Source organism: Pithys albifrons, chromosome Z (genome assembly GCF_047495875.1).
Source record: "Pithys albifrons albifrons isolate INPA30051 chromosome Z, PitAlb_v1, whole genome shotgun sequence".
NCBI lineage: Eukaryota > Metazoa > Chordata > Aves > Passeriformes > Thamnophilidae > Pithys > Pithys albifrons.
Window position 1 is genome coordinate 50,846,295 of NC_092497.1, and position 15,338 is coordinate 50,861,632.

Sequence of the window (15,338 nt, forward strand, 5' to 3'; positions counted from 1 at the left end):
GGCAGCGGCCGGGCTGGACTATCGGGCGGGGCGCGGACCAGCCCCCAAGGCTGGCAGCAGCCCTGAGTAAACCGCCCGTCCCCGTGCAGCCAGCCCTCACTAAATCCCCATCCCCGTCCCCGTCCCCGCCCCCGGCCCAGCCCCCGGCCCAGCCCCCTGTCCCCGCCCGGCCCTCAGTAAATCCCCGTCCCCGCCCCCCGGCCCACCCCGCAGCCACCGCCCCGCGCGGGGGTGGCCACACCGGACGCACGTGGCCGCGGGCGGGGCCGGAGCGCGGTCACTTCCGGCTCGGCGGCACCGGCACGGCCGGAACCGGGCGAGGGTGTCCCGCCCCGGTGTGAGTGAGTTCTGGCACGGCCGGAACCGGGCGAGAGAGTCCCGGCCTGATGTGAGGGAGTCCCGGCCCGGCTGGAACTGGGCGAGAAAGTCCCGGCCCGGTGTGAGGGAGTCCCGGCCCCGACCAGCAGCACCGGCCCCGAGTGAACGAGGCCTGTCAGTCAGTGGGTCCCGCTCCCCGGCAGTGAGTACCGGCCCCGGCCCCGTCGGGTCCCGCTTCCCGGGGCCCCTCAGCGGCCTCAGCCCAGGCCCTCGACGCCAGTCCGGCCCGGCCTCGGTGTCCGTGTGTCCCAGGACTGCGGCGTCGTTCCCGGTCCACCCTCTGGCCTCGCACGGTTCGGCCCCGCACCCCCATGGGCCCGGCACTGCTCGGCCCCGCACCCCCATCGGGCCCCGTACACCCCTCCCACCCCGGGCCCCGCACCCCCTCCCCCCCTCGGGCCCCGCACCCCCTCCCCCCCTCGGGCCCCGCACCCCCCCTCTCCCCGGGCCCCGCACCCCCACATCCCCCCCTCCGGGGCCAGCACAGCCCCCCCCCCACCCCCCACCCCGGGCTTCGCACACACCACCCCACCCCACCCCCCCTCCCCGGGCCCCGCACCCCCTCCCCCCCCGTCCGGGGCCCGCACAGCACCCCCCCCGTGCCCCCCCCTACGGGGCCCGCACAGCCCCCACCCCCCCCGGGCCCCGCACACACCACCGCACCCCCTCCCCCCCCCCCCGGGGCCCGCACAATTCCCCCCTCCCACCCCCCCCCGGGCCCGCACACACCCACCCCCCGCCCTCCCCGGGCCCCGCACACACCCACCCCCCCATCCCCGGGCCCCGCACACACTCCCCCCCCCTCCCCAGGCCCCGCACACACCCGGGCCAAACCCTGTCTTAGGATCCAAGGAAAAGCCAATCTCTGCCACTCTTAAACACAATTCAGCAAGTGGCTGAAGAGAGTAAAGTCCTCTGGAAGGCTCAAAGTAAACTTGGAATGTTTTGTTGTTTTTCAGCATTTGGGTGTGGAAGAGATGTTCTTGTGGTCTCGTGAAGGTGTGGTTTTCACTAAAAAACCCCTGACCTCTTCTCTAAAGCTTTTCATGTCTATTTGCACTGCTTTTAAAGAAAGTCCAGAGCAGTCATGTCTCCTCAAACCACAGTAAACTGGCACAAGGATGGGGTTTGTGCCTCAAGGCTTAGCCAAAAATCACCATCAGATCATGAAAAACGAGTGCAGGGGCTGTCCCCAACCTACCTCCTGGCACTTGTCAGTGTTCCAGTGCGAGGGCCTGTCTACTCCAGGTGGTGCAGCCACAGGGACTGACACTGCACATCTCACCTGTGGCGGCAGGTGTGGGTTGTGCCTCCCTCGTCTGCTCTGGGAGCAGCACAGTTGTCCCTGTGAGGCACGGTCAGGTCCAAGTCATATGGTGTACAGAAACAGAGCAGGGGAAGAGGAGCAGTCTCCTGACAGTAAAAAGCAGTGTCCTGATAATAAACATATCTTTGTGTAGTTTTTTTAAAATTACATTTAGGCTTGGCATTTCCTACCTTCCTAGGGTACCAAGAAGAGCAAAGATGTGACTTTTATTTCAGTTGTGTGCTTCATAACAATAATTTTCCAATGAAATCCAGACAACAGAGGGTACAAAAGCAGTAACAGAAGCTGGAATGAAAAATTTCATTCACCCATCCTGGAATGTTTAAGATCTTTATCAGTTTCATGCTCACTGTGTCTCAGAAGTGTGAAGCACCAGATGGTTTGTGTCTCACAAATATGACTAAATTTAAGGCTGGGAAAAGGTCTGGCTCCTGATATCCTGGTGTCTAACCCTCTGTTCTGATACATGTTGCTGTAATTTCCTTGGAAGATGTCTCTCTCTGTTTTGTTATTGTTCTGATCTCTAGCAGCCTGACACTACAGCTGTGTTTTCTCTTTGCCTTCCAAGGCAGAAGAGAACACGGTTGCTGCTCTATTTGCAATAGAGCAAAATATTTGCTAAACCCATAAGAAGCCTTTATCTTAAAACGTTAGATTTAACTGCAGAAATCAAGCAGAGAACAAGATAAATAAGGAAACACTTGGAATTCTCTGATGATTTACAATGGAAACAGTACACTTGCCTGAAATGATGAAAATGATGAAAAAGTAATCTTTGTGTTTCGTTTTTTGTTCAAGATTTTTAAGAAATCTCAGTATTTGAAGTTAAGCACAATGAGCTCTGGAAGGTGTTAGAAGTTGAGAAAGTAAGAGCAGCAGAAGTTCTGTAGCTAAAGCAGAGGAAACGAGGGATTGGCAGGGAGAGCTGAGGTGTGTGAACAGGAATGATGTGGGAAGGAGTGCCTGGGCATCCTGCTGCAAAGGGTGTGAGACACCTCACTGTCCAAACCGCCTCTGGAATTTTGGCTGAAGGAGTCACTGCCCGCCTGCAGCTGGAAAACTGCCATGGATACTCTGATTAACTTGTTAGTGCTGTTCCTCCCTGCCTCAAGTCGCTGCTGGCATCTCCCTTCCTGCTGCCCAGTGCTGCTGCCAGCCCCTGCTGTCACATCAAGTGTGGGGCATCGGGTTCTTCATGCGCCAGACAAAAAGTATTGGGAAGCAGGGTTTGAAAAGGAACCCTGCTATTGCCAGCTGCAGCCTCCAGCAGTTTTGTTTGGAAATGGTTAAGAGTAATTCAGGTGTCTCTGGTTTTTTAATTTTAACATGATCAGCCCTTTTTCTGAACTGTCCTTAGGGGTTCCCAAAGAAGCCATCAGGTGCTTTTGAGGAAGGTTGTACTCCAGTTCACGTAGGAGTGGGATTCCTCTTCCTGAAGGCATGGGGTTCTCCCATGGGCAGAGTTTTGAAGTTTGGCAGAGGGGTTTAAAGTAAAGCAGTTTAGTTTCAGAGTAGGATGTGTCAGTGTATTACTGGTCTCCTTGCAGCCTGTCTGACATATCAAATCAGGTAGCCTGTGCAGGACTAATATTTTTTATGGGATTGTCACACTCAGACATGAGGGTTGTCTTTGTCATAGTCCAGCTGGTAGTGAGATAGTTGTGACACTTAAGGACATGGTTAACATGGCTGGGGGAATGGTGAGGCTCAATGACCCTCAGGATCTTTTCCAACTGAAACATTTCTGTGGAAGGGCATGTTTGCCCATAGTCTTTCACTGGCAAAAGGAAATCTAAGTTCCAGTCAGCTCTTCCTCTGAGCATCAGTATGAAGGCAGTGAGAGACTGTTTCACCTTGGCAATGTGAAAAACAGCAAAACTTTTGTTGAGCTACTCTTCCCTTTCCTAGAGGCCGTGTTTGTGCCTGCTGGGATGCCAGATCCCTGACGTGGCTGTTCCTCACTCCTAAAGAGCTGGGGTGTGGCTGCAAGCGTGAGTGTGGGATGGTGAGCAGTGGCACTGAGTGTCTTCATACCGTGTTGCAATGATGACTTTGAATGTTTCTCCTTTTCCAGTGATCTGCTGCACGTGCTGAGCAAGAGGAAGAGTCAGTCACCTGTGGACCTGAAAGGAGGAGGAGGAGCCATCGTGTGACTGAGCTTCTGGGGAGGATAGATCAAAGTAAGTGTAGTGCTTGCTGCCTGTCCGTGCAGTTGTCTGTGCTGTGTAGTGTCTGTGAGTCAGTTCCTTGGGCACTCCAGAGCCATCAGTCTTGTCCAGCTGCCTACTCTCAGTAGTGGTCACTACTTACTGTGGGTGGCTCTGTCTGCTGGGGGACAGGAGGGAAGGAAGGAGTGCTTGGATTCGGTTGGCTTTTCGAGTATCACTAAAATTGCAGCATGTTTCAAGGGCACTGGTTAATTTGCCACATTACTGAAGGTCTCTTTTCTCACATTCTGTAACCACAGTTTAATCTTATGAATGTGCTTGATTGGAGCTTTATTCTTACCTCATGGATGGGAACAGGTTGTGACTTGTTCTTAAGGGTGACCCACCCCCCCTGCCCTGCATGTGAAGTTGAGAAAAATGTTGAAGTTTGGGGGCTTCACTTGGGATTTTAGATGCTTTTCTGTCTATTTCTTTAATAAATACAGCCATTCAGGTGACCAGTGTTTTACTTTTTCTTCCTATCTACAGCCTCCAAAGCTAAGTAGTGCTATATAATACGTTTATTGTGTCTATGGCCACCTCTTTCTTTCATATTTTATTTAGCATAATAGGTGTTATATGTACCTAGGAACCTGGGTGAAAGAGGCAGAGTCTTCACCATAAGAGCCTTTGAGTTCTTTAAATACCATCATCACACAGATTACTTCTGTACAAAGCTCACAAATCTGAATTCTTGTACATACATGTAAGTACATGAATTCAAACAGTACCATGGAACATTTTTCCACAGCTAAAAAACTGAAATCTGACAGTTTTGATGTCTAAAAAACGCTTGTTGTCTTTGCTGGGAGTAACTGTAATACAGAAATACAGACAGACTTTTCAGAGGAGGTGTTCCCTTTCCTCTGCTTTCTGCATTGTGTGGTCATGTGCCTGAAGTAAGGTATTCTCTGAAGGAGGCAGAGTGACTTTACAATGTCCTTGTATTACCTGTCTTGACAGGAAGCAGGTAATGAGCTCTGGACACACCCACACTTGGGCTGGGATTACAGGATAGCTGAGGTGGGAAGGAGCCTTTGGCAATTTCAGCCCCCTCACTCAAAGTGGGGAGACCTAGAGCAGTTTTCTCAGGACTGTCCTGTTGAAGTCTGAACATGCTTGAGGATGGAGGCTCTGCAGCTTTTCTGTGCAACATAGTTATGTTTAAGTGGAATTCCCTGTATTTTCTTATTTTGTGTCTGTTGCCTTTCATCTTGCTGCTGGACACTCTTGGGAGAGCCTGGCTCAGTCATGTTTACTTGCCCCACCCCAGGTGTTTATGAGCATGGATAGATCCCCCTGGACCTCCTCTTCCTGAACAGGAGCAGCCCCAGGTCTCTCAACCTGGGCTCCTATGACAGATGCTCCAATCCCTTAATCACTTTAGTGGCCCTTGGCTACACTCATGCCAGTACATCTGTCTTTTCCAGTATCAGAGAGCCTGAGCTGTACACAGCATGCAGGTGTGGCCATCACGTGGGAGCGCAGAGCACATTAAATGCCATATGCAGAAACCAAATTAGTTGAGCTTAAGTATTAATTATGGTTAAAGCAAATGCACTCTGAAGTAGCTTTTGCTATTACTGATTTGAGCATGGATTGCTGTTAAATCTGCTCAGTTTGGTGTTCTATGCCCAGAGCTCTATGCCTCACCTGAGCAATTCCAGGTAGACAAGAGGCATCTTCTGAAGGACTGTTTTGGGCACATGATCATTCTGATAGAACCTTCTGGTGTTTTGCAGACACGGACTCTTCACTGTCCACAATGATCAGCGACTATGACGATGCTGAGGATACTGAAGCGTACGAAGATGAACTTTATCACGAGGAGTCGTCCAGTGAGCAGAGTGTTGATAGTGAAGTGGAGTTTCATCTCTATAGCCAAATCCACTATTCCCAAAATCTTGGAGAAGTCAGCACGCTGGAAATGGATGAAAAAGCTGATGTTGCAGAAGTCACGGGTCACAGTTCAGGTTTATCTGAGAAACAAGGTGAAGATGAGAAAGAGGGTGAAGAATTCAATGGTGGTGGTGCTCAGCTTTCAGACGACCCTGAGGTCATTGTGCTGTCTGATACACCAGATGAAGTCAGCATCTACAAAAGCAAAGCAAAGAGGTTTAGAAGCTTTTCAGCTCATGATAAAAAACACATCCACCCAGTGTCTTCCACACCAAGTCACACCAAAGCTGCTGGATGTAATGCCCTGTGTCCCCCCGGATCAGATGTGGACACACCAAGGCAGAGTAGAAACACCAGTGGGATGCCAAGCCCAGTGAGTTCTGCTGGATCTGGGGCCATCCACGAGGTGTTGGTAGAAGACAGCTCGGAGGAGGAGAGTGTGATCTCTGACAGCGACAACGTTGAGAGCTGGATGCTCCTGGGAGCTGGTGCGGATGACAGGGATGGAGACATCATTCTGAACCTTGAGGGCTGCGCTGCTCCTGTCAGGGAAGGTTAGTGCTTTTTTTGCCTTGTTTGTTTTTCTGTGTGGGGGATGATTTCTCTGCAATGACTCAGTATTTGAAGAGAAGGATAAACAGAAAGCAAACTGTAGTGCGTGATGATGGATGCAAAGCTGTAGTGAATGAAATGGCCATTATTTGTACCATTTCAATACCTTTATTTCAGCAGCATGACATATGGAAGGAAAGACAACATTTTGGCTGGTGCAAATTTAGAAGTAAAATCAGAGTGGTTTGTGCTGTGAACTTGCCAACTTTTCTGTGTATTTTGTATTCCTAAGAGCATATAAAAAGTTCTTGTGTGCTAGACCAGAGACACTGCAATTCAGGACAGGGATGAGCTGTAACAGGAGGGGGCAGAGGGAGACCTGAGTGTTTCCCTGCCTGAATTCAGCAGGTAACTGCCCCTCAGGAATCTGGTAGTTTGGGCTATTGTGCAGTTGACTGTCACTTCTTGTGTGGATTCTAAGCTGAATAATTCAGACAGATCCCTCCCCAGCCACTAAGGCTAGCCTCTAACTCTCAGTGTTTCATAAAATATTCTTCCACATTATGGTGAAGAAAGTCAGTAAATGTGGTCAGTGTGACGGAGTGTAGGTGTTGGGTTTGTAATAACCATGCAGTGTAATACACACCTCATCACTAGCAACTGAAAACTGTGTTAGATGATCAGCTGGTACTTTTTCTTGCCCACTGGTTTCCTGGTGCACAAAGATCATTCCTGGGAACAGTGTCCCCTTCCAGACTGAGGGAAACCATGACCTGAACAAAGGCTGGGAAGGAAATACAATAGAAGTTTGTTTATAAAGTGAAGTAGACAGTATTTTTTAAAAAGTTACAAAAAAAAGTACACCATAATTTTACTTAGCACACATGTAAATGAGGCAGTTTGGGGTGAAATGGAATGTTCTGTGGTGCTTACATCACTGGAGTTTTTTGTTGGGGTGTGTGTAAATAGTGCTGCTGTTCATGTATGCTGCTGAGCTCTTTGAGAGGGGAGAGCTGAAGGATGATCTTTGCCTTCTTTTCTGGTGAAACACATGTCTCGGGCCTGTAACCTTCTGCTGGAGGATAACCTTCTGCTGGAGCTGTGTGTGTGTTTTGTCCATAGCTAAGCAGACTGTTGTGCAGACTGTTCAGTCACCAAGCCAAAACCCATGGCAGCCACACTGAGCTTAAAATTCGTGTAGTTTTTTCCTCCCTATAAATCTTTTAAAATGGAGTTTCTAAGAATTTCTTTGCAGATCTCCCAGTGCTCACTGAGGGGAGGCTGTTAAAAATCAACACAGGAGGTTGGTACCAGGGGGCAGTTTTGCTAACTTAGCACACGTTTTTGTGACAAACCTTGTGATGTTTCTGATTCATGGATCTGTTCATGGATGTTGCCAATAAGCAAGCCACATCCAGAGTAGGCAACAGGAGCAGGATTTCCCCACGCAGTGTGAATGGGTAACACTATTCAGAACCAGAATTGTTTCATTGAGTGTAGGCAATATAAACAGTTTTTGAGATGTTTGAGTGGGAATTCAAAGGCAGCCACACAAGGCTCATAAATGCACCTGCTCTCCTCTACTCAGGTTTTTATTCTCAGTGCTAGACCAGAACCCACTGCAAATCCCTCCAGATTCTGGTGGATGGGATTGAGGTAGCTCCAATGCACAGAAGTTTGGTTCAGCTGCTCCTTTTCTAATACACGTAATGATGGCAATGCAAAGATGTAGGCTTAGAATATAAATTGTGTTGTAGAAATGTGTGTGTAATGAAAAGCCAAAAGAACATGAAAATAGCTGCAGGGAAGAAAAGCCATAAATCTTTCTAGTGTACAGTAACCCTAATGTTTCTATTGTGCAGCACTGTATCTCCTGTTCTACAGACTATAATATATAATATAGACTAAAATATGTAATGTAGCCTACAATATATAATACGGACTATATTATGTAACTGGTCTAGTGAAAGGTGTCCATGCCAATGACAAGGACTTGGGATGAGGTGATCTTTAAGGTCCCTTCCAACCAAACCATTCTGGGCTGCTCTGATTCTATAAATTATTTCTTTGCTGAAACATGGACGTAAAAAATTTAAGTTCAAAGAAATGCATTGAAAAAATGTCTGTGTTGGCAAACTATCCTGTCAAAGATATTCTCTGCTAATTTAAATTGTCTGGAGACATACACAGTTCTGTTTTCAGGGTTTCTAAAGAAGATCAGATGTTTTGGTGATGACATAGCATGTAAATTACCATTTTAGGGTTGGTGGTGTCAGTAGGGATGATCATGGGGACTAGTGAGGCCTTGTCTTTCCCTTCTCCACCAGAACAATCTGTGGCTGTACATGGGACAGACCTCCCTTAACAGAGTTGTGATGAGTCCGGTGTCCAGTTTGCTTCCCGTGAGAAAGGGAACCAACACATGAACAGTTCTGTGACAATGAAAGCACCTGGTTGTGTCAGTCATTTCATGAGTCTGTTTTCATGTCTGAGTTCCTGAACAGAGATGCTGAACTTCCACTGGAGTCTGAAACAACTTTTCAAAGAAAGGAACTGAGTATACCTCCTTATTCTGTTCACTTTTCTACTCCTTGCTTGCCTGACCTGCTCTTGTCTAACAACCTTACTGTTTTCAATATTTGCTGCAAACAAATAATGCTGTCTTGATGCCTCCAGTATACAGAGAGTCTTTCCCTCATGCAGCCTTCCAGCTGCAGCCACCTGTGTCTGCTGTGATGGAAAGAGATGTCCTGTTACCATGTGACATGAGCTCTGGGCCTCGATGGCAGATCCAGGTTCACCCTTTGGTCCTCAGCTGCCACCCTGTGGGTTACAGCCAGGCCATGAGCACTGATGTTCCATACGTAGATGGGAGCCTTCCCTCACCTCTCTGTCCTGCTTTCCTCTGCCTTTAGGTGAATGGAGCTGCATCCAGCTGGCAGCCAGTCACCAGTGGTGTCCCCAGGGGTCAGTGCTGGGTCCAGTCCTGTTTAACATCTTTATTGATGATTTAGATGAGGGGATTGAGTCCATCATCAGCAAATTTGCTGATGACACCAAGTTGGGAGGGAGTGTCAACCTACTGGAAGGCAGGAGGGCTCTGCAGAGGGATCTGGATAGACTGGAGAGATGGACTGATTCCAATGGGATGAAGTTCAACAAGGCCAAGTGCAGGTCCTGCCCTTTGGCCACCCCAGCCCCTGGAGCGCTCCAGGCTGGGCACAGAGTGGCTGGAGAGCAGCCAGGCAGAGGGACCTGGGGGGACTGAGGGACAGGAAGCTCAACAGGAGCCACCAGTGTGCCTAGGTGGCCAAGAAGGCCAATGGGATCCTGGCCTGGATCCAAACTAGCGTGGCCAGCAGGCCCAGGGCAGTGACCCTTTCCCTGGACTCTGCCTCGGGGAGGTCACACCTTGAGTGTTTTGTTCAGTTCTGGGCCCCTCAGTTCAGGCAAGAGATTGAGGGGCTGGAACGGGGCCAGAGAAGAGCAACGAGACTGGAGAAGGGCCTGGAGCACAAGTGCTGTGGGGAGAGGCTGAGGGAGCTGGGGGTGTTTAACCTGGAGAAGAGGAGGCTCAGAGGTGACCTCATCAATGTCTAGAACTCCCTGAAGGGAAGTTCTGGCCAGGTGGGGGTTGGTCTCTTCTCCCAGGCACTCAGCAATAGGACAAGGGGGCACGATGGGCTCAAGCTCTGCCAGGGGAAATTGAAGTTGGAGAGCAGAAAAAAATTCTTTGCAGAGAGAGTGCTCAGGCATTGGAATGGGCTGCCCAGAGAGGGCGTGGATTCCCCATCCCTGGAGGTTTTTAACCTGAGCTTGACCGTGGCACTGAGTGCCATGATCTGGTAAAGGGACTGGAGTTGGACCAAGGGTTGGACTTGATGATCTTGGAGTTCTTTTCCAACCCAGCTGATTCTGTGATTCTGTGATTCCTTGTTTGGTTTTTGCTTGTCTAATACCACACTAAGTCACAGCGTATTTGTGCCCATATTTCTGTAAAATACCTGGTTTCTCTGCCAAAAGGCAGTGACCAGGTACCTGTTTGTTTCCACCTGGCTGCTGGTGGGCGTCACAGTGTGGCATTCGGAGAAGTGCAGGATGGTGCTGCTGGTGGCTCTGCTTCATGTGGTGTTTCAAAAATGTGTAGTTCAGCAAATCTAGATATTTGGTATGATTCATCCCTTTTTTTTTTAAGTTTAAGAGTCCAGAATAAAAACATGCAAAGAAAATCATTGCAAACTGTGCCATGAACTAAATGCAGATAATTCATTTTCAGCGTCGGAGAGTTTCCAGGTCTTTAGAGGAGGATTCTTCCCCCCAGCCCTTCCTTCCACTTTGCAGTAAGAGTTTATACGATAAGAACGTTAATCTCCTGTAGCTGGAAGTCTTTCATCCATTTCTTCATTAAAACCTTCTTTTTAACATATTTCTTCCCCCACAAATAGCAGCAATCCTAATCTCTACTACTTTTTTTTTTTTTTGAAAAGGCAGTTTTCAGAGCTGCAACATTGATGTCTGGCCACTAAGGGGTACAAAAAGCAATTTATCTTCTCCCTGTTTTATCCTTTGCCCGCTTGGCCCCTTCCTTGGAGACCACGGCTGAGTGTGGTCACATTCTGGGCTTGGCAGGTTCATGGTGTGTGGCTGTTTTTCAATCTAAAATACACCTGTAAAATGAAAAAGAGAAAAAGGAACTGTGTTTGAATGTTTAGTGAATAAAACCATAAAAATACACCTAAAATGAAAAAAAATTGGAAATATTTCATTTCTGCCTCCTCCCCAAAATATCACGTAGGAAGGAGTTTTCTGTTCAGCAGCAGTAACCACAGCTTCTGGACTCAGAATGGAAATAGCAGTCTGTGGTATATTTGATTTATTGTCTTATTTCTGTCAAAAAGAAATGATCAGTGAATTATCAGTGTTTAAATGGCTTCTTCTAGATTACAACTTAATTTTATTTTAACTCTGCATGACACCACGGACATTATTCAAAAATCTGACCACACCTGTTTATTTCTTTTCTCTCTGTGCTGTTATTCAAATCCTTCAGTGTATTTTAAGGGGTTAAAATATGTAAGCTTATTTCTAAAATGACAACAAAGTACAGTGAATTGTGCTTTTCTTCTTTAACTTTTCCTTGACTGCTGGTTTTGAATGTGACCTTTGCACAATACAGTGTGTTTTTTGTTCTGAAGTCCTGTGATTTGTAGCAACAACTTATTTTTCCTACAAAAATGCCTGCAAGAAATTTTTCACAGGGCACAGGGGAGCTCTGTGAAGAGCCACACTTTCCTCTGCTTGTTGGATGCCCCAATTGTCGAATTGCTGGATTTAGTCTCAGCCAAAATTGCTTTCAGTAGTAAATCAAAATATTTTTGTTAATATTTAGTGGTGTTTGCTGCATGTCTTAAAAGCAGCAGGACTTTCTGGCATGGTCCATGTACCAGTGTCTCCAAAGCCTCAAAGGCAGGGGTTTGTGCCCCAGTGGCTTTGTGGTGTCTTGGGTGGCTCGTGGGCTGCCGTTCCCAAGGCCACATGCAGTGGCTGTGACCGTGTCCCTGCTCAAGGGGTCCCTCTGGCCCCCATGGTGCTCCCTGGAGCATAGGAGCATCTCTGGGGGTTCCAGCGTGGGCACCAGGCAGCCCCAGGATGGCTGATGGAGAAGCACACGGGAAAGATGCCTCAGTGTGAAATCTGTGGGGTTTTGGGAGCAGCTTGTGCTGGACCCGTGTTTGCATGAGCTGGTCAGCCGTGCACGTGGGAGCCATCAACACCTGGGGGGGGCTGGGACGCAGGGGCTTCAGAGGAGGGGGGAGCTGGTGGTCCTTGGTGTCCTGCCCAGGCTGTGCCCGTCCCACACCGGCACAGAGCTCCCACTCTCACCTGCCCTGCCCAGCACAGCCAGGCCCGTGGGGCTGCGGCTTGGTCCCTGTCAGAGGGACGGATGGACAGACAGATGGATGGAATGGTGCCAGGTCACAGTGCAGAGAAGCAGATTCCAATTTTTGTGTGAGTATGCACTGCTGAACCGCTTTATGGGCTTGTTTCCCCCAGAACTGTGCCCTACTGAGCGCTGAGATTTGGGGGGTTTTCCTGAGATTTGGGGGATTTTCTTCTTACTTGTGTTTCTTGGAACCCTGCCGTCATGGAAATGTGGTAGGAGTGGTTTGTGCATGAGTTCCTGCAGCAGAACACAGCCTGGAGCAGGAATCAGCAGTGGGAATCCACCTACCCCTTGGAAGATACAGCACATGCATATGGATATTTTGATTAAAGAAAAAATCTTAATCTTCTTCACCATGTAGTGTGGATACACTCAAATCTCTTGATTATTTAAGAAAAAAAATTAATAAAACTAATAAAGTTTGTTTGCAAATCTGAAGAGAACAACGCTGAGCACACCTGCAGCCTGAGCAGCCCCGTGTAGCCATGCAGATTCGGTCACTATTGTGAACCTGGGCTCACATTTAAATTACCCCTGGCTTGGGATTGCTGCCTAGGTTTTCCGCAAGAGTGGCCATGCTTACATGATCATATATTCTTTGTGACTTTTTCTTTTTCTTCTTTTTTATTTTCCTTCCTTTTTTTTGTTTTTTGGAGGTTTTTTGTTTGTTTGTGAGGTGGTTTTTTTGTCGTTGTTCTGTGTTGGCCTGTAGGTTGTTACAAGGGCTGCTTTTTTTCCCCCACTTCTGTTATCAGTTTGATGTTTCTTCCTTGTTCCTGTTTCCTTGTGTTTCTTACAGGAGGTGACAAACTCTCATACTGCGTTTGATTTTTTGACCACTAATGGGAAATTGATTTAATCCTTCCTTAGGAGAAGTTCAAGGTGTTTAAGCAATTGAAAAAATGCAGTAGAGAGTGTACAGGAGACAGAGGTCTTGGGGGTTTAAAAAGGGGAAAAGGGAAGTCTGAGCTGCCAGGTGAAGCTGTGCAGAGACCTGACCCTGTGGCGTCACTGCAAGTGACACTGATGCTGTGGCAGCGGAGTGTGGCCACTCACATTAAATCTGGAGGAGGTGCAGAAGTGGCTCCTCAGGCTGCTGCCTTGCCGGAGCCTGTGGGGCTGCACATGTGTCTGTGACACCAGCTGACAAGCCCTGGGGTGACAGCAGTGGGGGTCTTTATACTCTGTGTTTCTGGTGTTTGTAACTGTGGAGTGCTGTGTGCCTTCCATGGCTGTATCTCACATGGAGTGACCTTCCTCTGGTGGCTTTTACCGGGGTGAATTGCAATTGCAAAGAAACTGGTGTGTGTATGGGTACCCATCCCATGTGGGGTCACGCCCCCACTCTTTTGCTGAGGGTCTCCAGTTCACTGCAGTGTTTCCCACCAGTGTGGAAGTTTTTCTGTCTGTGGAATTTAGCTTTAAGCCATTTCACATGGAAATTTTTAGCAGTGGGAAAGTTTCCCACCTAACAGGCTCAGCCTCTTCTCACTCTCCATGGTGGTGTTTGACTGTTTTTTCTCTAAAGCTTTTGCTCATGTCGATTTCATACTGTGTATGACAGTCCCAGCTATCTAGAATATGTCTTTTGAGACAATGACGTTGTTAGCAGTGAGGAAAGAAGAAATTAAAAGCTCTGTCCTTTCCTCGACATTTTGTGATGGATGTGTAGTGTGTGCCTCACCTTAGCGAGACTAACATGTCTCCCCATGTGCTGCTGAGAACCATGTGCACAGAACCAGCTGCCAAGGTGTGTTCTGTCATGGATTTGGTGTGTTCTGTCACCACTTTGATGTGAGTTCTGTGCATTCCTTTGCTGCCTTTTGGTTGTTTTTCCTTTGTTTGCCTACTTTTGAAGCGTAGGTGAGGGGAATGTGCTCAGTCAGTCTGAAGGGGCCCATTGGAGACAGCAGATTTCAGTGACAAAGTACCATTTTTTCTCAAAGTGAGCTGATTTCTCTGTGCTTTGCTGTCTTGCGTCGTGCTGCATGGGCAGCTGTGGTGTGTGTGTCCTTCCTTAGAGTCTGGAGGTGCCAGGAACAGCCAGGCATCCCCAAGACAAATCTTTCTCCATCAACTCCTTTAAAACCTCAAGGCAGTGAGGCGGGGGGATGGTGGGGGAAAGCTGCCAGATGCTCTTTTCGGTCTCTTTTTAAACTCTCTGTGCATGGTGAAACACCAGAGCTTGCCCTGCGCTGCTGGAGCAGGGGCAGTGAGGCACTGGGTGTGTCACAGCCGGTGCTGGCTGGTCCCTGCCCAGCGCTGCGTGTCCCTCCCTGTCCTGGCGCTGCCCAAGGTAAGACACTGAGCCTGCAACGGTGGCTTTTGCTTTTAAAACTTTTTCTGCGCAGCTTGAGGGATTCTTCCCCCGCCCTGGGGTCTGGCTGCCACTCCGAGATGTGGGGGCTCGCTCCCCATGAGTGTGTATAGCAACATACACACACATGTGTAAGGATAGGCACATGTATGTGGTTGTATGTGTAGGTTTGGCGTTTCTGCCCGCATTGTGTTCCCATTGGATATCTTGCCAAAGAAAATTGAAGTGGAAAAAGTTACCAACTTTGAACATAGATTTCTCTGGTGTCCCAAAACACACCCTTGGGAGGGGCAGCAGTATTCCAAGCCCTGGATTCTGTGCCAGAGGCTGCAGCCGGTGCCAGGCTGGCACAGAGCTGTCCCCCCGACTGGCTGTGCAGGACAGAGTTGGCATCATCTCTCTGTACTTTAAGTACTTCTAAAACTAAAGCTGAGTGGGTGCGTGCTGGGGGGATTTCCTCACTGGATCTTTAATTATTGTAACTTTGTTTTGGCATAAAAAGAGCAGAAAAGAGGAGTCCTCTAAGAAATCCATATCAACAGTTGGAGCAGCAGGGCAGTTCTGTCGACAGTGGTGGGGTGTGTGTGTGTCGTTCACACTGTGCATTCATGGGGTGTGTGTCTCTTATGTGGTTCATCCATGTGGGGTTGTGTCTGTGACTTAAATTTTCAGATAGAATAACCAAGTATTTAAAAAACACCCTTCTGTCAAAAA

At 48.6% G+C, this 15,338-nt stretch overlaps 1 protein-coding gene across 3 annotated transcripts in view; it reads left to right on the forward strand.

The window, feature by feature from the left end:
• The first annotated feature begins 282 nt into the window (after positions 1-282).
• The window catches only part of ZCCHC7 (zinc finger CCHC-type containing 7), a 91,784-nt gene continuing 76,728 nt past the window's right edge, over positions 283-15,338 (forward strand). For all 3 annotated transcript variants that reach the window (XM_071580291.1, XM_071580292.1, XM_071580294.1), the window contains exons 1-3: positions 283-520; positions 3,780-3,885; positions 5,655-6,365. In XM_071580291.1, the coding sequence (XP_071436392.1) occupies positions 5,678-6,365 (688 nt within the window). In that variant the 5' untranslated portion in view covers positions 283-520; positions 3,780-3,885; positions 5,655-5,677. The remainder of the gene's footprint in view (positions 521-3,779; positions 3,886-5,654; positions 6,366-15,338) is intronic.